Consider the following 23,287-nt stretch of genomic DNA (forward strand, 5'->3'; position numbering starts at 1 on the left):
TCTGAAAATCTGTTTTTGGAAGTCTGCTGTTTATGTGTCCTACTCTTGATGTAACCAGTTAAACTTGCCTGTTGTCAAGTAACTTACATACTTTGGGCCTTGGCCGACATCTCATGAATGTCGCTAAAAGTCAACTTTGAGTTTGGAAATATCATCAGGATCATAAACTAATTTATAGTGTTGATTCACTATCTGATTAAAATCCAATGAGGAGACCAGTTAAATCTACATTATTAAAAATAGAAGTACATTTTGAAAATACCCCCTAAATTTTTGAAGTTATTTACATTAGAATGCCACTGAAGTAAATAAATTAATTTTTCCTTAATTATAGTTGTCTTTTCTGATTTGTAAATGCATTTTCTTTATGATAAAAAAAAATGCATTTTCTTTAATTATAGTTGTCTTTATTAAACCTATATTTAAGTATGCTTCTTTTTCGTATATTTAAGTATACTTGTCTTTATTGAACCTATATTTAAGTATGCTTATCTTTTCTTAATTTAAATAATAGATTTAAGCATTTAATGTATTTCTTAATTTAAATAATAGATTTTCTTAATCAAATATTTACGAAAATAGATTTCCCATATACTTCGTTTTACATGTTAAATATTTTTAATATTTATGGTATAAATAATAAATAAAAATCACACATCATAATCAATTTATATAATATATAAATAAAATATAAAATAATTTATTCATATATTATTAGTATAATGGTCATTATATATAAATATAATAAGTTATAAATATTGGATTTTGTTTATATGATACACTGTGATATAATAGACGATCAAAATCACAAAATATAATTATTCAACGTAATAAATAAAATTGTTATGTTTTAAAATGTTTTATTAATAATTATGTAATACATTTTAATTTAAATATATATATATATATATATCTATATTATTAAAACAGAAGTACACATATAGAATATCCCTTAGTTTTCAGTGTTATTTACACTACCATGTCACTGACATTAAATAATGTTTTCTATTTTAATGTTTTGTCTTTTTCTACTTAGATTAATGTGTTTTCCAAATTAAATTTAAATTAAATACATAATTAAATAATATTTCCTATTTTAATGCTTTGTCTTTTCCAGTTAGATTAATGTGTTTTCCAAAATTAAATTTGAATTAAATACACTTCATTAACTTCTCCATTAAATCAATGTCAAATTAAAAAAAAATATTGGACAAACAATTCATGGAAATTATAATATCAACTCTTCATTTAACAAATCTGAACGAAAAAGTATTACCAAATTTGAACCAAAACTAGATAATATCCAAACGGATTTACCATTTGGTATCTAGAGAACCATAACCAAACCTTATTCGAACAAAATATTTCGATATTCGAATGTATTTAAATCATATTTATATACTTCAATATGTTAGCTATTTTTAGAGTTAATATCCAAGATATAAGCTATTTTAAAGTTGGTTAAAATATTTGAAATATAAACAATAGTCAAAAGTAAACATCTAAAGTAGATAAACAATAATCAAAACACCAAAAATACTTATATATATTTATTCTCCATCCAAATATTCAAGCTAAACCTATTTTTAATTTTTAATTTTTAATATAGGTATTTTGGCTTACATTACTCAAATTTACATATTATATTATTTTTATTATTAGATTTAGGGAAATTTAAGATATATAAATTTAAAATTTTTTAAAATAGTTTAAACGGATCATCAAACCCGAAAAGATCTGAATCAAACCAGAACCAAAAATTTATAAATAACCGAATAGAGCTAGAATTTTTAAACTCAAAAAATCTCAAACCCGAATAGATTTTAACTGAATTCGAGTGGGTACCTAAATACCCCTCTTAGCTTAGTCAATATAAAACGATCAAATATTGCAAATTTATTATTTTAGTACAAATAAATAAAAACTAAAACTGAAAATTAATATCCGTGCGGTCGCACGGGTCACTATCTAGTGAATATTAAAGGGGATGTATTCATTATGAAATTTGGAAGGATTTATAAAGATTTAAGTTTTAATGTGTTAAGAAAATTTGTATATCTATATATTTTGCATGATTATTAAACATGCTTTAGAGAATAATATTTGAATCTCTTTTAGTCTTTTCAGAAATTGCCAGAAAACAAGAGTTTGGAAAAGGTTTTATGTGTTTGATAATCCAAACCTGTTGCGCTAAATATATACAAATATCGAACACTATAGAATGCCTTAATATAAATAATGAATAATAGGTAGTGTTTTCTTATATTAAGTGAAGAAATAAAAAATTAAACTTTAAATAAAAAGTATATATATAAATATAAATCATAAAAACTAAACCATAAATCATAATCATTAGTAAACCTTAAACTTTGGATAAATCATGAACTCTAAAATTTATGACTTATCAAGAGCATAGAATTTAGTGTTTATGATTTAATGTTTGGATTCAAAGTTAGAGTTTAGTGTTTTGTTGATGACGTTGCAATATTAACTTTTTGCAATTATTACTATTTTTTATTTATTTATTTACTTTTATTTTTAAAAATGTGTTATAATTTGATGAACTTTTATTACTTTGTTTCATTTTTCTTAAGTTATTTAATATGAAATAAAAGAATATTATTGGTTGCGGAGGATGATTGATTATCAAACCATAAACGTGCTATAATTTGTTTATACGATTCGTAAAAGCCAAAGACAAAGTGAGACATATTTCATTGGGAGACAAACAAAGGAGAAAATGATTTTTTTTGTCGGGAGGACAAAATGATATCTACGATCTTTTTCTTTGTCGATTTCCACGACATGCTACTGGTCCTGCAGTTGTTTTTATTCATTATCAAGAAATACAAATTAGTAAATAAAAAAGCTGAAGCTACAAAATTTCAAATGAAATCGTATACTATTAAACAAAAATATGTTATTCAATTGTTTAATCTTTTATCTCTGTAAAAGATGTCAAAATAACATTTTTATTTAGTAACGAGGAAGTATAACTCAACTCAAACCTCGTTAAAATGCAGCTTTTAACCACTAAAAGACAAAAAATGTTTGAACCTCAATGGAAAAAATACGAGAATTGTACTATTAAAAAAAATGAGAATTGATGGGTTTTCTTTTTCCCGATGCGATTATCTCATCTCGAATTATTGTTTTCGGAAAAGAACAACTTTTGAACAGTACAATTGACCAAACTAAAATAAACCACATAAAACCGAGAAAAAATGGCAAGACTAAAACCGAAAACAATACGGTTTCACACAATAAACCAAACTCAACCATAGATAACCAACTCACCTGGAAGACTTGGACACACGGAAACATATAATAAAAAACAAAGCTCCCTTATTACTTGAACTAGCTTGCGGACCACTTAACACAAAGACTCACGAGCATTTCGAAGTTAAAGGGCTTGCGGTTCGAGCAACAGGAATGAACTTAGGAGGATGAGCCATGGTCAAGCTCAGTCCTAAAACAGTCTCTTCCATGATAACTTTATCACCTCCTTTGATTCTCCAGTCAAATCCCTGCACCATCATCCCAACAGCAGTTCCTAGAAAGACATAAGCTAGGTTTGCTCCAGGACAGCCTCTCCTCCCGCCGCCGAAAGGAATATACTTGAGTGCTTGCTCTCTTCTCTCTTCCTCTTCAACTGTCCTTGAAGAATCTTGAAGAAACCTCTCGGGCTTAAACTCATCAGGATCTTCCCAGTAATCAGGATCTCTCATTATAGCATAAACATTAATAGCAAATGATGTCTCCTCCGTATGTAGAACTCTCTGATCCTAAACCCTTTTTGAGAGATCCTTCCAAAGACAGTCCCCGGAGGGTGCAGTCTTAGTACTTCCTTGACAACGGCTTGTAGGTAAGGAAGATTTGGTAGATCAGTTTCATGAATCAACCTTGTGCCTTGACCTACAAGGCAAATCGATTTCTTCTCTCAATCTCTTGAGAACGTTAGGGTTTTTAATAATCTCCGCCATTGCCCATTGTGCTGCTTGCGCTGAGGCGTCCGTGCCTGCAAATAAAAGATCCTGAAAGTTGCGAAAACGTGTTTATTAATAACCAACCACGGTTCAATGAAACCACTTGATGGATGTGGTGTGAGGAAGATGTACCGCGAACAACGTCTTGATATGTTCCTAGTGATCTTGTACCCTGCCTTATCGTCTCCATAAGCAGCCAACAACGCTTCCATCAAGTCTGTTTCTTGATGTCCGTCCTGTTTCTTTTCGTGTTCCACAAGAATCCTTTCGAACAGCTCATCGAACTTGTTGGAAACAACCATTATTTCCTTTTTAATCAGTAACATTACAAGATTCTTAAACCGTGGACGCAACAAGGACCCCAATACTATCTTCTTCCCCAAGGCAAGAGATTCGCTAGCCACGCTTCTGACTCTCTCTGCTTCACCGTTCTCCTCGGAAACAACTCCTCCCTATGATCATCCTGCATATGCTATTATTAGTAAGATTTATCACTTCTTTAATGATCTCAACACTCTCTTCCTTCCTCGCTTTATCAAGCAGCCTTGAGTAGACCCGCTCTAGCTCATCTGTACGAACGTCTCTCGACCGCTCAAGTGCCTGTGCTCCGAGCAGCTTTAGGACGAGAACTTTTTTTCATGAACTTCCAGTGATCTCCATAGGGAGAGGAGATGAAGCTTGAAGATCCTGCAAAAAGAGAGTCGTCGATGGGAGGAGGGCCACGAGAGGAGATGTCGGCGTCAGGGGCCTTGAAGATCTCATAAGCCACGGAGGCAGAAGAGACGATGACCATGGGAATGTTGAAGATGCGGAGATGGAAGAGAGGTCCATAATTGGATGAGAGTTTCTGAAGAGACTTGTGGGTTGGAGTAGAGAGGAGAAGGTGAAGATGGCCAATGATTGGGAGAGAAGGAGGGCTCGGAGGCAGATCATCAAAGCCACGGCTTGACCCGCTTGGTTTCTTGAAAAAGAGGTAGTAACAAAGGAATGAGAAGAAGATGATGAACATGAAGCAGTTTTGATAGGCAACCATGGTCATTGTTGCAATTCTTTCTCAAAGTGATGGTTATTTATTTATAGCACAAAAAATATAGAGAAATTCCCACCATAGAGAGTTTTTTTTTTCTTTTAAAGAGTTATGCAGACTAAAGAAGAAATGTTTACAAGGAATCTTCAGTATAGTGCAAATAAATATAGTCAGTACTGGATCTTCATAAGATGACTCAGATAATAAAGTTAGGTGTAGATATTGTCGTTGTCAAATCGTCTGCATAATCTTTTCATAATTGTAATTTCACAATAAATCAGTGATATTTTTTAATCGAAAATATAGCTTTACAATTATCAAAGTAACCAAAATATTTTATTTAAGAGGTCAATAGAAACTTATAATTATATAGTTAACTAATCTACATTTATCGGGGTGAAGTGGAGTTTAGGAATTTTAAAAATTAATAAATGAATACTAACAATTTTAAATAAGATTTTTAAAAATAGTTTCAGAAGAAAATTTTTGATTTCAAATTTTAAAATTATGAAAAATAGAAAATTTAGATTTATAAAACGTATTATTCAATATAATAAATTTTATGTTATTATTATTTATTTAAGTATCTATAAATAAGGATATAATAATCTTTTATCTCTTATAATTGAATTTTTTAGTCATTTTCTTCTTTATGTGATATTTTGATGAAAATTCTATTTTAGAGTCTTATAAGACAATTGACCAAAAATGTATTTTGTAACACTCATGTCCATCCTTTTTGTGTACCCATGAAGCTCTCTTTCTAGATCTACACAAATAACTGAAAAATAAATATATTTTGGTTACATATGTAACTAAAATCATTCTTTTTTAAAGCAATCATCATACACTACCATTACCATACACTAGAAAACGAGATGTGACCGTATTTTTTGATTGAAAACATGTGATCTAATTTTAAAGTTAACACCCACTCACAGATAGGTGTGGGTTCAAATGGAATACCAACCTACTATTTAGATATTTTTATGCTCAAACTCTTGGTCGAACCAGGTTAAACGCTCCTTTACTGTTTCCTTATCCACTCTATGCTTTATAGCGTCCATGGTAGACAAAGCAACCAATAGTGCTTCGAAAATTTTAAGTAGAGATTTAGTAAGCAACCTGATAAATACCAACCAATACTTGAGACTTGAGAGGTGAGAACGTTTTGCGGCAGCTATAGCCAGGCAAGCTTTTACTGAAATTGATTATTAAAACATTCAACTCAGGTGGTCTAGTTCTCAATCCATCCTTTTGCTTTGTGAAACAAAAAATCTGTTCAATAAAAAAATAAGAAGGAAAGGCCAAAAGGAGTTATGGAAGTCTTTTTCTTAAACGGCTTTCATAAATAATTTGGGCTTCTTTACAACATACTCCTTCTGTTATAATAAGATGCAAGTCTTATAATTTTTACACATATAAAAAACATATAAAATTTCGATTATCAATGCATCATTTTTTGTAACTAATTATTTCCTATAATTTTAATCAATAGAATTTTAATAAACACAATTAAGTTATTTGAAATTTAAAGTTTGCCACTAATTAATAATTAAGAAAATAAAAGAACTGTGTCTTTTTGAAATATTTTTTCTTCTAAAACATCCATTTTTTTAGAACTCTGATCCCAATCTACTTCTCGCGGGAAGATTTTAAAATAGCAGAGGAGCTCTCTGATCCCAATCTACATGTGATCATATTCTCCTTATTTCACAGCAGCTTCCCAAAGGGGTCTTTCTTTTATGTTTGTTGCTCTCTGATCCCAATCTACTTCTCACCACTTAATATTGAAAATCTCTGCATCATCTTTCTTCTTTCGACTTTGGGCATTGATGACAACAAAAATCGTTGACTTTCAGAACTGCTTCATCTTTATCTTCCTATGCTTTAGTTTTGCATTTGTCAATGTACACTTCCAAACAATTTGAAAAAAAAATATATATATATATATATATATATATATATATATATATATATATACAAAATATGATACATATGTTGATGTAAAAAATATATATATGTGATCATATTTAGTTTTCTTACTAATACAAAATATGATATATATAAGTTGATGTAAAACTATTTTTGTAATTATATTTAGTTTATTTTTACTAATGTGATATATGGTTTATTTAATGGTTAGATATATGAGTTAACTGTTATTAGAATATTTCAAAAGTATTGCCAAAAAATAAATTAAATATATAGAAAATTTACTTTAATGATAATATAAGAATTATTAGCGATTACTATATTTTAAAAAATATTGCCAAAAAATACAAGAGAAATCATACATGTCACAACTAGATTAATGTCATGTCACATTTTTCAAAAGCCATGTCCTCTTTTTTTTAAGATGAATGTAATGATGATAAATGTTTAAGGAATTTTTTTAATATTTTTATTTTTTCTATAGTTTGACACCTAGATGTCAGTTTTTTGCCAAATGGTTATAGTATGGGTTTTCTTCCATCTGTTTTTCACTTTTGAACCACAGTTTGATGTGTTATTATCCAAGTTGGGTGTTACAAATTTTCACACTCCTATTTGAGAGAGAGAGTATTTAGAAATATATATAATTTCCAATTTTTAGATATATGTACAAATCTTTTTAAGATATATTCCAATTATGTTTAGGACTATTATCAAACTCTGTTGAATAAATATGGTGTAAGCTGCAATGTTTGTCAATAAGAAAGTTTTCTTAAAATTCTGGATACTGAGATTTACACTTCACAAAGGTGTCTTTCTTTAATTTGAGATTGTGCAAGACCATTCTTCTTGATCTTTTCACATCATTTTATTCTTTCGACTTGAGAAATGATGACAACAATCATCCTTGACTTTCAGAACTGCTTCATCTTTATCTTCCTATGCTTATCCTCACTACTCTGTTACACTCTCTTCTTCAGGAAACCAAAGGACTTTCCTTTGCCTCCTAGTCCTCCTTCTCTACCCATCATCGGCCATCTTCACTTTCTTCTCTCTGTTCTAGTCCACAGATCTTTACAGAAACTCTCCTCCAAGTATGGTTCTATTCTCTATCTCCACATCTTTAGTTCCCCCATAGTCCTCGTCTCCTCAGCGTCAGCTGCTTATGAGATCTTCAGGGCACACGACGTTAACATCTCCTCTCGCGGATTACCTCCGACCGAAGCTTCCCTTTTCGCTGGTTCTTTCAGCTTCATCTCTGCTCCAAATGGAGATTACTGGAGGTTCATGAAGAAGGTTCTTGTCACCAACCTACTAGGACCTCAGGCTCTCAAGCGGTCACGAAAAAGTCTGTGCTGACGAGCTAGGTCAGTTTTACGATAACTTGTTTAAGAAGGCATTGAAGAAGGAGACCGTGGAGATTTTTGAGGAAGCGCTGAAGCTCACTAACAACAGCATCTGCAAGTTGATCATGGGGAGGTGTTGTCCAGACGAGGAAGATGTGATGGAGAGAGTCAAGGGATTAGTTACTGAGTTAGATGTTTTGTCGAAGAAGATTTTGTTGGAAAACATGTTGCCCCCATGGTTACAGAAGCTTGTTCTCTCACTTTTTAAAAAGGAAGAGAAGGTTCTTTCAAACAGCTTCAATGAACTGCTCGAAAAGATTCTCGTGGAACACGAAGAGAACCAGGGAGAGCATCATCATCAAAGTAAGGACTTTGATGGACGCGTTGCTGGAAGCTTATGGAGACGAAAATGCAGCGTATAAGATCACTAGGAATCATATCAAGTCGTTTTGTGTGGTAAATATTACTTCCATTGAAGTGGTTTCATTGAGAAATAAAACTGCTATGCTTAAGAAAATGTTTTGCAACTGCATGCAGGATCTTTTATTTGCAGGCACTACCACCCCGGCGATACCAATACCGTGGATATTGGCAGAGATCATCAAAAGCCCCAAGACTCTTGAGAGACTGAGAGGGGAACTGGATTCCGTGGTGGGGACGACAAGGTTGATCCAAGAAACAGATTTACCAAACCTCCCTTATTTGCAAGCAGTGGTCAAGGAAGGGCTAAGACTGCACCCGCCGGAGCCTATCTTCGAGAGATTCTCCCAAGAAGGGTGTAAGGTAGGAGGGTTCTATGTACCAGCGAAAACATCTCTAGTGGTTAATGCTTATGCTGTGATGAGAGATCCAGATTACTGGGCAGATCCTAATGAGTTTAAGCCAGAGAGGTTTCTGGAAGATGAGGAGAGAAAAGAGCAAGCACTTAGGTACATTTCTTTTGGAAGTGGAAGAAGAGGTTGTCCTGGAGAAAATCTATCTCATATTTTTTATGGGAACCGTAATAGGAGTGATGGTGCAGGGATTTGAATGGAGATTCAAAGAAGAGAAGGTTAACATGGAAGAGACTATTGTAGGACTGTCCTTGACTATGGCTCATCCTCTCAAGCTCACTCCTATTGCTCGAACCCCAAACTCTCTAATATGTTTGCCATAAAATAGTTTAAATGTGTGTGAACCCTCTAATATGTATGCCATCAAATAATTTAAATGTGTGTGACTCTCACATTGATTCTTATAATGGTTAATTATAATAATAATTTTAATGAATAAATTTATTACTAAAATATCAATATTAATATCTTTGTTTATTTTTATATTTATTTTCAAGATTACCTTATTATCAAAAAAACAATATCTATAATACAAATTTACATCGTATTTCTGTAATTAAAACATATAATTTAATAAAAATGAATTTCCCTTTATATAAATAAAAAACTTAATATAAAATAATATCTTTAATATATATATATATAGTATATAGTTTAATAAAATGATTTATATAAATAAAAAGAATGTAATATAAAAAGATAATATCTTTAATATAAAAATATTAACAAATTATTTTTGAATCTATAATTTAAGAAAAATAATTATATATCTATATTTATCAAAAGACCATATTACAAGGCCTATAACCGGCCCAAACAGCAACCCAAACCGGGTACACATACAAGCCCAATAAACAAAAATTTCAAGCCCAAAGGAAAAATCCGAGACCCAAACCCTCCACCGCTCACCGCAACGCACACCTCCATGTGTTGAAACCGCGGCAGCACAGAAACGCGTGGCAGATTAAGAAGCTTCGTCATCTCGATTGGCTGGAGATCACCGCCGGACCAAGAACCGAGAACTTCGCCGGAATCGCAAATCACCAACTCTGATACCAACGAGAGGTCGACGCTTTAATCCAACTAGACAGAACCACCAGAATCACCAGGACAAGAAACACGACTACCGAAATCTACTCCGAACGACTGTTTTGGAGGTATAAGATTCGGAGTTAGACACTTACGGCCTGAACCTAAGAGAAATTCAATCGAAGAAATCGAAATCTCATCCTATCACGGCCACCACCACAGTAAGGGAAACCCTTTTCACACAGCTCGAAACTTTTCCCGAAAAACTGAAGCCGGCGACCACTACCAAAAAAGATACGGCACCGTCTTAGAGTCAGGCGCTGGCGATAAGCGGTGGTGGAACCACCCTCTCCCAGAAACCAAAGTCATAAATCACCCAGAACGGAAGTACAACGCCGAGTACAGATACCTAGATAGACGAAACTATATAACGAAACTAAGATTCCGACCGACGCCGTGGCTGAGAGAACCCACCAACATCGGTCGGAGACGAAAAAGAATCGGTTGGAAACTTTTTCCTATGTTCGCCTTTTCTCTCGTTTCTCAAGTCTATAGTCGACCCACTATATATCTATATAAAAATGTGATAATATATATGGTTGAGAGAAGATGATTCTCTAAAAGCCTCAATGTAACTGGATCAGACATCCTAGAAGAAAGTCACTGCAGTATCATTAGAGCCTATATTAGCAATAAAAAAACCACATATTTGTTTTAGTCACAATTACAACCTCGATCCATGCAATCAAAACCATTATCTTCCATCCATAACAAAGCAGATCAGAACTCTTTGTTCAGAAATGTAACTCATCTTTTATTTAGCAAAGCCTAAGAGCAGGTGTTCTAGTGGGCCTCAGGAGTTTGAGCCCAACTTATAAACGACACCGCTTGGTCACACATCCCAGAAGAAACCTTGTTGAAACATTTAATAAAAAACCCGCCGGAGTCTCACTCACTGTCCATCTCTGATCTCTGATCTAGGGCTACATCGTGCTCATCGGACATGTCGATCTCCGCTCAAAATCCAGATATCTCCGGCGATAGGCAATCCGGCCAAGATGTTCGTACTCAGAACGGTACAACGGCTTGTGCTCATACCATATTCTATTATCTCTTTTTTTGTTCCCCTCTCTGTATATAATAATAACTACTACTCTCTATTGTATACAGTGATGGCTTGTCAAGCTATTTCAAACATCGTTAAGACCTCGCTTGGTCCCGTTGGACTCGACAAGGTAATTTACTCCCATTCGATTCGACCGGGATTCATAGGTTTCTTGATTTGCATCGGAGTTATATATATATTGTACTGTTTTTTTGTCAGATGTTAGTGGATGATATTGGTGATGTGACCATTACAAACGACGGTGCTACTATTCTTCGGATGTTGGAGGTCGAACACCCTGCTGCTAAGGTGATTTTTGATTAACAAAATTTACTTATTTATACTACGAATATTATTAGTTACACTCTCTTTTCTCTTGGTGGCTAGGTTCTCGTCGAGTTGGCTGAACTCCAGGATAGAGAAGTTGGTGATGGGACTACCTCTGTTGTTATTGTTGCTGCTGAGTTGCTCAAGGTTCGTCTTTCGTTTTTCTTGTTTTTTTTTTGTCATATAGTTAACTGCTTGGTTCTTAATGGTGTTTTTTTTTTGCAGAGGGCAAATGATTTGGTTAGGAACAAAATACATCCAACATCAATCATCAGTGGATACAGGGTAAGCCTGCGCCTTTTGTTTCTTTATGCATTGCACAAGTGTTTTCATTATCTTAATCTGTGTTACTGTTGACAGCTAGCGATGAGAGAAGCTTGCAAATACATTGATGAGAAGTTGGTGACTAAGGTTAGTTACTTCTGCTGTTGATGTTTTATATTTTCGCCTCTCATCTTCTTTCTGGAATTGAGTTGTACGTTGTGAACTTTTAAACGTGTTTTTTTTTTCTGTAAGTATAATTGGTGTAAGTTCTCTATAGTGGCTTCAGTTAATTAATTTTGTTGCGTTCTATAGGTCGAAAAGCTTGGGAAATCTCCATTGATAAACTGTGCTAAAACCAGCATGTCCTCCAAACTGATATCTTCTGACAGCGACTTCTTTGCCAACTTGGTATGCTTTCATTTCTCATTCCTTTTCAAACACGTGGAACTGCATCCTTGCTTTCTTCTTCAAACATTAGTCTTGTAACTTGTGTTATTAATTCCCATGTTTACCACTCTTCCCTGTTATTGAGTTTACTTCTAATGTGTGGGATCCGTTGATAATTTCTACCCTGATTACTCCACGTTTCTGAACTGTTATAGTGACATTTTGTTTTTTTCATTTCAAGGTTGTGGATGCCGTTCTGTCAGTGAAGATGACAAATCAGCGAGGGGAGATAAAATACCCTATTAAGGTCTCTGCTTATACTTAACATAGCGTCTTGAGTCAGAATGATATCTTTATGTCTAAACACTTCTGCTTACTACATTGTAGGGGATCAATATTCTGAAAGCTCATGGACAAAGTGCCCGAGACAGCTATTTGTTGAATGGATATGCACTCAACACTGGCCGCGCTGCCCAAGGGATGCCACTACGAGTGTCTCCAGCCAAGATTGCTTGCCTTGACTTCAATCTTCAGAAGACAAAAATGCAGCTCGGTGTCCAAGTTGTTGTTAACGATCCACGAGAACTTGAAAAAATCCGTCAAAGGTAATTTTCCATGAATTCCTTTCATTCAGACTACGTAATTTTGTTCTCTACAAGTGTAAATCGGTTTTGCTCTCTTGATCCTAACGGATTTTGCGGGATAGAGGAAGCTTGAGATATCTGGCTCTATTGCACTGCTTATGTCATCCATCTTCCATACAGAGGGTTTGTAAATATGTTACTGAATATTTGTTTCACAGAGAAGCTGACATGACAAAAGAGCGGATAGAGAAACTTCTTAAAGCTGGGGCCAATGTTATTCTGACAACGAAGGGAATTGACGACATGGCACTGAAGGTAAGATTGGACTGGAGACCAATAAGTTTCTCTCTACCTTTACGCATTACTCAGTTTTGAAGTACTCGAGTCTTTCTTTTGATTCATCAAAAGTTATTGAAATTTTTTGGCTTCTCATTTCATTTGCTTTTATTACAGTACTTTGTAGAGGCAGGAGCTATTGCTGTTAGGCGTGTTCGCAAAGAAGACATGCGCCATGTTGCTAAGGCAACAGGAGCAACGCTGGTACATTTTCAGCTATACCCTTCAGTATTATAAGCATTATAACCAAGTGTCAAAAACTTAAATGCGATTAAGAAACTTGAAATTTTTTTTAACTAATATCCTTGTTCTTTGTTTTAGGTCACCACTTTTGCTGACATGGAGGGCGAAGAAACGTTTGATCCGGCACACCTTGGATCGGCAGATGAAGTTGTGGAGGAGAGAATTGCGGATGACGATGTTGTATTGATAAAGGGAACCAAAACCAGCAGTGCGGTATGCAATTATCTCTTTACTTGAGATCTTACATAAATTGTTAACACTACTACACAAAATTCATCATATATTTTCATTTGAAGTTATACCGAAAGTTATTAAAAAGCTCACAAAGTTCAGTCTAGCTTTGTTAGTGACATACATAATAAACTCTTTGTCGGTCTGTTAGGTATCCTTGATCTTGAGAGGTGCAAATGACTACATGCTTGATGAGATGGAGAGAGCACTGCACGATTCTTTGTGTATTGTCAAGAGGACCCTCGAGTCCAACACGGTAAATATCCCTTTTAGAGAAGCTCCTTGCATTTGGTAATATAATGATCACACCATTTCTTGGTTTTACGCATCAAACAGGTGGTTGCGGGTGGAGGTGCAGTTGAGTCAGCATTGTCTGTGTATCTGGAGCACCTTGCTACAACCTTGGGCTCTCGGGAACAATTGGCAATTGCTGAATTTGCAGAGGCGTTATTGGTTATACCTAAGGTGCCTGCCACCTACAAATACAAACCTATTTCATCAAATATTTTATGAAAAACTTTCTTTTGCTCTGGTCAACAATTATTATCTTATATTTACAGGTGCTTGCTGTAAACGCCGCCAAGGATGCCACCGAGTTGGTAGCTAAACTAAGAGCATACCACCACACCGCACAAACCAAGGCTGATAAGAAGCACTACTCAAGGTAACAATAAGGCAGTATTACTGTTTGTCTTTTCCCATTGAAAATGTTTTTCTTTTCTCATTGGCTTTATTGTTGGGAAACACACACACAAAATGCAGCATGGGACTTGACCTTGTAAACGGAATAGTCCGTAACAATTTGGAAGCAGGAGTGATCGAACCAGCGATGAGCAAAGTGAAAATTATCCAGGTGAAGAAGCATTTTGACCTGAGACTAGATTTTTATAAAAATCGAATGATGTCTTCTGAAGCTTTATGTTTTTGTTATGTGTGACCCCCAGTTTGCAACAGAGGCAGCAATTACGATACTGAGAATCGACGACATGATCAAACTGGTGAAGGAAGATGGCCAAGGCGATGAGTAAACCAATCCAAAAGCTCAAAAACTTTTCTTTTATTAGTGTGTTTTTTGTCCGCGTTTGCAGCACCCACCGGTTTTTCTTCTACCTTTCTTTTTTGTAATTTTTTTTTTTTTGGTATTTAGCGTTTGTACCGAACAAGATTTCAAATTCGTTTTTCTGCTTCCCCCTCTTTCAATGGGATAATCCTTTGCACTTTTTAGATACTAAACGAAGTCAAATTTTCCTCATGCTTTTCCTATTTTTGATAAATCGTAATTTACTTGCATTTGTCACATGAGCAGAAGAAACAAAGAAAAGAAAAATACCGTCTGAAATTGACCCCAGCTTCTCTTTATCTTTTTGTCATCAAGTTTTTCTCTCCAACCTAATCATGAAAAAATGTTTCTTTTTGTCTCTGGTGGAAGATATTATTTTATTCCTATATAGACTCTTTAATTTGCAAAGCTAATGAAAGTACCCAAAAGGGGGTTAAAATGTAAAAGCAGGAAAAAACTAAGGTAAGATTTTAATTAATAAGAAAGAGGAGGAGGATCCTTTGTTTACTAGAGTTTTACAAACAGTCGTCGTCAAGCGTCGTCAAGAGCAGGTCTCTCTACTCTCTCTGGTGTTTTAACCAAAAATATGAAATCTGGCGGCGATTACAGCAACGGTTTCAACGGCGACCACCACCATGAGCTTGAGCGGCCAGAGAAGCAACTCCCCGGTGGCCTCAGCTCTTTTGGTAGAGCCAAGAGGCGCAGTCGCGGTGTAGCTCACGACTCTAGAGGCGGTCTCAACAATGGGGTTAGGGTTTCCGATGAGCTCGGGGAGCAGAAGCAACTCGAGACTCAGAAATCTCCTCCGCCTTGCACCGACTTCGACGTTGCCTATTTTCATTCGTACGCTCACGTCGGGATACACGAAGAGATGATCAAGGTACTCTCTTTTGATTATCAAATTAAGTTGATTTTTGACTGTTAATCTTGTTAAATCATTGCTGTGATTTTGGATTTTGAACTTGCTTGCTTTGTTGAATGTCGTTGAAACTCAGGATCGGGCTAGGACGGAAACTTATAAGGAAGCTATAATGCAGCATCAGAGCTTCATCCAAGGCAAGGTAATTACTCTCTCCATGTTTCGCTAATGGTATTGAAGAAAAGGATATAACTTTGGGACTGTGGTTTTAGTTTTTGCTTTCTCGATTGCTTGTAACAGGTTGTGGTGGACGTTGGCTGTGGAACAGGCATCCTTTCAATCTTCTGTGCTCAAGCCGGTGCTAAACGGGTATGTATGCATTATGTATTGTATGGACACACCAACTTTATTTTATTATTGAGCCTTGTAAAAATTTAGTTTTTTTTTCCTACATGTGTATGTTGTCTGTAATGTGTTTCTTACGTAATTAAATCTTCGTGCAGGTATATGCTGTAGATGCAAGTGATATTGCAGTCCAGGTATTACTCCAGATGTTTCCTTTACCATGTACCTTGTGCATTAATGATTTCTCTCATCATATATCTATCGTCTTTAGCCTCTATCTGTGCATTTTTATACTACATTTGAATTGGTTTTGGAATTATGTAATTTCATCAAAACATTACGAGTCTTATGTTTTAGCTCTGCATATGATTTCGTTTGTTTTTGCTCCCTATCACAATTAAAATGCTTTCGTGAGTCGCACTAATCGATTCAACCTTTTTCCTAATATCACCAGGCAAAGGAAGTTGTAAAAGCCAACGGTTTATCTGACAAGGTCATTGTTTTGCATGGGAGAGTGGAGGTAAAATCTTATCTGTTATAAATCCGGAGTTCGTCTTGCCATGCTATATTAGATATTGCTTAAGGTTGATGTCTATATAAGTTGCAAAAAGATTAATTAGTGTCATTATACATTATCCAGAAAGGTACGAAATATATGAATGTAACAGAGATCTTGGGATTGTCTATACATCTACATCGCTATTTGAGAGATTAGTTGGGTGCAACAATAAAGTTTGTATGCAAACCTTCATTCTGTACTCTGTAGTAATTCTTCTTTTGTTGTAATGTTCTCCAGGATGTTGAAATCGACGAGGAGGTTGATGTAATAATTTCAGAGTGGATGGGCTACATGCTCTTGTATGAGGTTATTCCTTATTTTTTAATCTTGTACCGAATTATTACTGTTCCTTAATTCTCCCTGGTCTCTCATTCTCTATTATTCCTTTTTGACGTGATTTAGAGTATGCTGGGAAGTGTTATTACAGCTAGAGATCGCTGGTTGAAGCCTGGAGGTTTAATTCTCCCATCACATGCAACAGTATGATTTAGATCCCTTTAAATACTATATCACAGTATGCCGTAATGAATTTTTGAAACAAGACAACATTTGATATTTTGTTAATTACTTTCTGTTGACAGTTGTACATGGCACCTATATCACACCCTGACAGATACAGTCATAGCATTGATTTTTGGCGCAACGTTTATGGGATTGATAGTAAGTATTATATCAACTTGAACGTTGAGACTATGTTAATTTGACTAGTATACTAGCTAAAACTGACTAATTATTTCTCAATCTAATGTGGATGTGATGTTTCTAATAAGCTCGACATATCCCACATCATCCTTGGCCGAGAGTTTTTTTATTTCCTAGACAGATCAGACTGATAAAATTAAGTGATCATGATAGCATTTATGGCTTTGATAGTCCTGATCCTTAGCTTAAGGAGTAAACATATGGTATTACTTGATCATAAGGGTGAATTGAAATGTATGCTTCTCACTTACCTTTATGTTGGGGAACTTGTACTAGATGATAAAGTGAAAAGAAGCATCTCACAGTAAGGTTTCCCTAATGATGTTTGATGTTGTTTGCAGTGTCTGCAATGATGCAGTTAGCTAAACAGTGTGCATTTGAAGAACCTAGCGTGGAGTCCATATCAGGAGAGAACGTTCTAACATGGCCAGAAGTGGTATTTCCTTGTTCCCTGACTGCTTGTTACCTTCAATCTCTTTGGGCTCTCAGCTATATTAACTCTGCTACAGAGTGATATCATATCCGTTTTATTACAAAAGTAAATGATCAAAGACCAGACCACCCGCTCTATTTCACACGGAGCATATATCATGCAGGTTAAACATATAGACTGTCAAACAATAAAAATCCAAGAGCTAGACTCCGTTACTGCAAGATATAAATTCAAGTCAATGATGAGAGGTATTTTCACTTTTCCTTTTATCAAATGTATATGCGTTTTGTGCAACTTACAGAGACGTTAGTCTTGTTTCCTTTCTGTTCTGAGGCTTTTTCCTTGTCTTCTTGTAGCTCCTATGCATGGTTTTGGATTTTGGTTTGACGTTGAGTTCAGCGGACCAGCCTCTTCGCCTGCGAAGACTTCTAGTGGAATAAGTGTTGCTAGTGGTTCTTCATCAGTGAGTCCTTCCAGAGAAGGGAATCAGAAGAAGCGGAGTAATCCGAGTGATGCCCTCGTGTTGTCCACCTCTCCCGAGGCTCCTCCAACGCATTGGCAACAAGTAAGACCATCTTTTTGCATATACTTCCATTTTTGCTAGGTTTACTTTTCTGTAAATCATCTAAATTTGGTTAAGATCAGAAGGACTGGGTCGTATATTAAGAAGATCCAGTGATACTATAAACTTGATATCTGTCTCTTATTTAAAAAAAAAACTAGTGTAAGCTTACACTTTGTGACGATTTGGTGTTGAACCACTTTTGTTGGACAGACGATTGTATATTTCTATGACCCAATAGACGTAGAGCAAGACCAAGTCATTGAAGGTTCTGTTACCCTTTCTCAAAGTAAAGAGAACCGGAGATTCATGAACATCCACTTCGAATATTCGTGAGTAGTACCAACCCACTCCTTTACTACCCCTTTTCAAGTTTTCTGTGTTCTATCAATGCTTAATATTTGTGGTTTTGCAGCTCGGCAGGCCGTTCCTTTGTAAAAGAGTCGGTAATGCGTTAAGGCGGCGATTCTCTGACAACATCTTCTTCTTTACCTTAGAAGCCCTGTAAGATTTATAGTCTCTTCTGTTAAAGTAATCATTAGTCCAGAACCGACGAAGACATTGGCCAACATATTGATTTCTGCGAAACCACAAGTTATTTTAAGAGTGTTAGGTTTAAGATCAAATGATGGAAGCAATTATAGGAAATTGTTCTTGAGGCCACTTTAGCTTCTTACTTGTAACTGGGCGATACATAATTCACTTCTCTCTTGAATGCTTTTATTTATCATGCATAATTTATTGGTACTTTGTATAACCTCAAAAATCAAATATTCAAATTTCTGTTTTAAACTTGCTTACCGTTGGATGCCTTGAAAATTCAACAAACACAAGGCAATTCTTTTCACACTAACTTGGAAAAAGAAAAAGAGAAATGACTAAAGGGCAGAAAAGTCATAAATAAAAGAGGTCCCATAGTCTTCCTTCATAGGGTTTTTAATCAATAAAAAGCCCCACCACTGTATATTTGGTTGGTCGAGTCAAATACTTGGGAACAATCCTCATCAGCTTCAAACAAAGAACCATCAAAGAACATACATAGATGCTCAAGATATCCAAAACAGACGTGCAAGCTGTAGAGAATGCTTGCTATGGCATCATTAGTGGTAAGAAGAAAAAGATTATGGTATCACTGATCCTTGGCAAGAGTAAATAACAAGCATTCTTCACAGAACAAATCATTTACTCTTGCCAATGAACACCTCACAAACTGTTAATGGTAAGAAGAAAAAGATCATCTGATCCTTTGGTTTTACCGTTAAACTTCTACGAGGTATATATACCGTGAAACGATTTAGTTATTTACATAATGGCATATGCTTCCAGTCAATGCACCTTCGAGACACAAGCCTCACAAAACCCAAAACACGAAATCCTAAGGAGAGCCACAGCATTGAAGTTTCAGTTACAAAAGCAGCTTAGAGGTTTCTTCTTGATCAAAAAAAAAACGCTGGGGCATAATCTCCAATATTAATAGTACTATGCAACCTAATTCAAGCAGCCATTATACGGCTACAAGTGGCGCAGAGAACCAGTTGGTCTACGCCATAAAAAGATGTTTGAGATCATCTACTGTCAGTCGAGTTGCAGAGCTTCCACCATGTTCTTCACCGAACGCAGATGCAACCATTTTCCTTTTATCTTCCTGATAAATTAAAAAAAGACAATGATAATGCTGGACTTACTATAAATATAATATGAAGAGGAAACTAAGGGAACTCAAATACCTGAAGAGACAAAATTTTATCCTCAATGGTATCTTTTATAGTGACACGAGTTACACTAACAGGCCGAGTTTGTCCAATACGATGTGCACGGTCAACAGCTTGGTCTTCGGTTGTTGGATTCCACCAAAGATCCAAAAGTATAACATGACATGCAGCTACCATGTTCAACCCAAGGTTTCCAGCTTTTAGCGACATCAGCATCACCTCTACCTGTTTTATAGACTTTTCACTGTTAGAGAGCTTCAGAAACATATTCCACGAACATTCTATGTTTCAGAGAAATAACAAGTAGATTGTATGCACATCACTTACACGTGGAACTTTGCTGAATTCTTTTACAGCCCTGTCTCTTGCTGCAAGACTCATTGTACCATCTAATCTTCTGAATTCTATACCATTTTCAACAAAACTCGCCTCAACCAAGTCAAGCATACCGGTCCACTGAGAGAACACTATTGTCTTTATTGGCCCCTGGCTAGGTGAAGATGAGTGAAGAGTCGTTGGCTCTACAATGGTTACATCGTCGTCATCTTCATGTGGCTGTGAGGAAGAAGGGTTTCGACCATGCTGGGCTGAGTTTCGTCTGCCTTGTTTGGAGAGCGACTGCAGAATATCCAGGACAGCTTGGATTTTTGACGAACTAAACTCGCTTTTTTGAGAAAATGATTTGTTCTGTGAAGAACTAGAGCCTGAATCATTAGTGGTAGAATTTCTAAGGGCAGATTTAGAGAACACAACATCACGCCCAAAGTCTTCTCTGCATCTCCTTACAGGGCACACGTTCTCATCTCCATTGATGTGTTCTGAAACACACTGATAGCAAAATACATGGCCACAGAGCGAAATAACAGGGTTTTCTGGTGGATCCTGCAGATAAACAGGTAACAGAATATTAATAAGAGATCAGAACTAGCCTAAGGACTAGAGAATACTGAAACTGAGGACACGATATTCCTAGCCCTAAGTGAATCTGCACTTACATTACAGATATTGCAGATGGCAGATGATGACTCTAAACGTTTGAGCAAATTGATTCGAGCCTCCCTAGGGAGTCTTTTAACTGCTTCTCTTGATTCTTTTCCAACAGGATCTGAGTTATATCCCTTCACGAGTTGTGGGTGGTCACAAGCTTGGCGTAGACGCAAAAGCATCAGAAGAATATTGGCGTAGTTTTGGCTCAAAGTCCCTGCAGCTTGATATGCCTGCAGAAAATGTGAAATATCATCTTATCAGGCACAAGTACACGAGTTAATGTTTGATTCACTGACAGAAGAAACACTCAGAAAATGATTTCCAAAGAAAATTCCGAAGTATGAACTGATAAATTGTGGAGGGAAAAAAAGGAGAACCTTGAACTGTGATTGTGACTCTGCTTCAAGCTTCTTGTAGAAAGACCGCTCCTCCACCGAAAAGTCCACCCTTTTCAGATTAATTTTCTTTGGAGGTAGATTGATTATTGGTTGCCCATCAAGCAATGTTTCTGTATATCAGAACAGAAGATACTCAGCAGAAATCATCAAATCCGTCACAGCTACGAAAAGCAAACAAGAATAGAGAGATGGTGAGAGTACCTTTGGTACGGCGCAGCATTATAGCCCTTAGAACAGCTTGAAGCTTCTTGTAACCATTAAGAGAATTTCTGGAAATTGGAACCTTGATTGTATGGTAGAATGACTTGTACACGGCATATGGATTATACCTAAGGAACCTGAAGTAACTATACAGATCATCAATGGTGTTTTGTATTGGCGTTCCAGACAAACACCACCTCCTTTTGGCTCGAAGAGTGCAGCATGCTCTTGCCACTTGAGTTCTATGATTCTTGATTGTCTGAGCTTCATCTAGAACTACTCTGAGCCACCCAACTTTTGACAGAGCACCACAATCAGAGTCAAAAGAAGAATCATCCATGCCTTTTCTACCTCTTTTCTTACTCTTCTTACTTGTACCCGCTGCATCTTTACGTTTCTTGTAGTTAGAGAAGCCAGGGGCGAGACCTTTGTTATCCTTTTCATCATCTTCATCATCCTCCACCAATGACTCTTTGGGAACTTCATTGGTCACAATGGCGTAAGTTGTGACAACCACATCATATCTCGCCAATTCAACAGGATCTTTGGTCCTACAACCACCATGGTAGATCAAAACAGAAAGTTTGGATTCATAAGAAACCTTCTCATCAAGCTCTGTTGCCCACTGCCTCACAATACTCGCTGGACAAACAATTAATGTACCAGCAGCTGGCCTCTTTCTGTTAAATTCCCGTTTCAGAGTACTCGCTCCTTCAACTTTGGCTTTCCCCTTCACTGAACTGCCATTCCCATCATTATCACCAGCACTCTTAACCGTGGTCTCACTGTTGCTTGAAACCTTGACCTCTGGTTTCACATCACTTTCACTTTCATGCTTTGGAGCTTCTGACTCATCGTCAGCATCCAGGTCCAAGATTTCAGCCTCTTGCTTGCTTGAAATTTCAGACTTTATTTGTGACTCAAACTTTTGCTTCAAGATAAGAGCAATCGTCGAGACTGTCTTACCAAGTCCCTGCAAAAAATAGACCTTTCATAGCTTCAGGGAAACCGAATCACAGATACCGAATCACAGATATAAATTGTGCAAAATTAAATTATATGTGACCTGATCATCTGCTAATATCCCTCCTGAACAGTGCAAACTACTTGTTTCCTTCTGAAACATCCATGCCAATGCGATTTTCTGAAAGCAATAGTATTTGTACACACGCCAAATTCAAAGGCCACTAAATGGTACATTAAAACATGATAATACCTGATGCCTCATAAGAGAAACTGAAAGGGTACCAGGAATTAGATCCATCTCGTTGTTGGATTGATTCAAATCCTGCAGGATCAACATACTTTATTATAAAATAAATGTACTTAACATGATGCAATCTAATATCAGGTTGTTAATGGCAAAACACCAAGCTGCCAACATATTTATGATGCACCACGAAGATGAATGATGCTATACACAGTCAATGAACTAAAAGATCATTCTTTCTCAAACATGAAAAGTAATGAAGATCATTGTACAACTACTATTAAGTCGGACACTTCAGACTGAAACTGAATCGATTCAGCATGGTGGTATGACACAAGCATCAATGGGAAACCAGAGAAAATGTACAATGCACCATGAATATTTAACCAAAAAGAAATGAGCCGAATTTAGGGTTACTTATTGATTCATATTCGCTCACTGCTGTAATCAAATCAAAGGATTTAACAGAGCCAGGCAACTGTAAAGCTGGTACAAGGAAGAAAAGACATGCAAGCACAAAAGAGCAGCTAAGCCTACGAGTTGAAGTCAATCCATAAGAAAAGACTTGAGTATAGGATGAATACCCGTAGTGCAGCTTGATAGATGAGCCGCTCATCGTTCTCAGA

The 23,287-nt window shown here is 35.9% G+C and overlaps 3 protein-coding genes and 2 pseudogenes across 3 annotated transcripts; 3 read left to right on the forward strand and 2 right to left on the reverse strand.

Annotated features, from left to right (window-relative positions):
• Positions 1-3,210: 3,210 nt before the first annotated feature.
• On the reverse strand, positions 3,211-5,084 carry LOC130512365 (cytochrome P450 705A22-like; annotated as a pseudogene).
• A 2,752-nt stretch (positions 5,085-7,836) lies between these two features.
• LOC108860226 (cytochrome P450 705A5-like) lies at positions 7,837-9,454 on the forward strand (annotated as a pseudogene).
• A 1,620-nt stretch (positions 9,455-11,074) lies between these two features.
• LOC108832685 (T-complex protein 1 subunit alpha) lies at positions 11,075-14,887 on the forward strand. The gene is made up of 17 exons (XM_018606140.2): positions 11,075-11,232; positions 11,327-11,391; positions 11,481-11,570; positions 11,649-11,735; positions 11,814-11,873; positions 11,949-11,999; positions 12,165-12,260; positions 12,481-12,546; positions 12,627-12,844; positions 13,042-13,138; positions 13,277-13,363; positions 13,481-13,615; positions 13,785-13,889; positions 13,970-14,098; positions 14,194-14,297; positions 14,396-14,486; positions 14,578-14,887. Exons 1-17 carry the CDS (start codon positions 11,160-11,162, stop codon positions 14,659-14,661), a joined length of 1,638 nt encoding a protein of 545 aa, XP_018461642.1. The 5' UTR covers positions 11,075-11,159; the 3' UTR covers positions 14,662-14,887.
• Positions 14,888-15,130: 243 nt separating this feature from the next.
• On the forward strand, positions 15,131-18,945 carry LOC108832690 (probable protein arginine N-methyltransferase 6). Its single transcript, XM_057010927.1, has 13 exons — positions 15,131-15,573; positions 15,689-15,754; positions 15,853-15,921; positions 16,056-16,091; positions 16,352-16,417; positions 16,694-16,762; positions 16,859-16,936; positions 17,038-17,116; positions 17,500-17,594; positions 17,755-17,839; positions 17,948-18,156; positions 18,367-18,485; positions 18,569-18,945. Exons 1-13 carry the CDS (start codon positions 15,280-15,282, stop codon positions 18,609-18,611), a joined length of 1,308 nt encoding a protein of 435 aa, XP_056866907.1. The 5' UTR covers positions 15,131-15,279; the 3' UTR covers positions 18,612-18,945.
• Positions 18,946-19,403: 458 nt separating this feature from the next.
• Positions 19,404-22,687, reverse strand: LOC108858883 (helicase-like transcription factor CHR27). Its single transcript, XM_057010926.1, has 8 exons — positions 22,668-22,687; positions 22,518-22,595; positions 21,452-22,424; positions 21,230-21,360; positions 20,861-21,082; positions 20,193-20,747; positions 19,881-20,090; positions 19,404-19,798 (listed from the first exon to the last, which is right to left on the reverse strand). Exons 1-8 carry the CDS (start codon positions 22,677-22,679, stop codon positions 19,694-19,696), a joined length of 2,286 nt encoding a protein of 761 aa, XP_056866906.1. The 5' UTR covers positions 22,680-22,687; the 3' UTR covers positions 19,404-19,693.
• Positions 22,688-23,287: the final 600 nt, after the last annotated feature.

Source organism: Raphanus sativus, chromosome 5, assembly GCF_000801105.2.
Source record: "Raphanus sativus cultivar WK10039 chromosome 5, ASM80110v3, whole genome shotgun sequence".
Classification (NCBI taxonomy): Eukaryota; Viridiplantae; Streptophyta; class Magnoliopsida; order Brassicales; family Brassicaceae; genus Raphanus; species Raphanus sativus.

Coding starts and splice junctions, on each gene's coding strand:
- LOC108858883 (XM_057010926.1), bottom strand. Junction 22,425..22,517: donor GGATATTAGCAGATGATCAG/GTCACATATAAT, acceptor TATTTTTTGCAG/GGACTTGGTAAGACAGTCTC. Junction 20,748..20,860: donor CCATCTGCAATATCTGTAAT/GTAAGTGCAGAT, acceptor GTTTATCTGCAG/GATCCACCAGAAAACCCTGT.
- LOC108832690 (XM_057010927.1), top strand. CDS start 15,280: ATGAAATCTGGCGGCGATTACAGCAACGGTTTCAACGGCGACCACCAC. Junction 16,418..16,693: donor TTTTGCATGGGAGAGTGGAG/GTAAAATCTTAT, acceptor AATGTTCTCCAG/GATGTTGAAATCGACGAGGA. Junction 17,840..17,947: donor ATTCAAGTCAATGATGAGAG/GTATTTTCACTT, acceptor GTCTTCTTGTAG/CTCCTATGCATGGTTTTGGA.
- LOC108832685 (XM_018606140.2), top strand. CDS start 11,160: ATGTCGATCTCCGCTCAAAATCCAGATATCTCCGGCGATAGGCAATCC. Junction 11,874..11,948: donor CAATCATCAGTGGATACAGG/GTAAGCCTGCGC, acceptor TACTGTTGACAG/CTAGCGATGAGAGAAGCTTG. Junction 13,890..13,969: donor GGACCCTCGAGTCCAACACG/GTAAATATCCCT, acceptor CGCATCAAACAG/GTGGTTGCGGGTGGAGGTGC.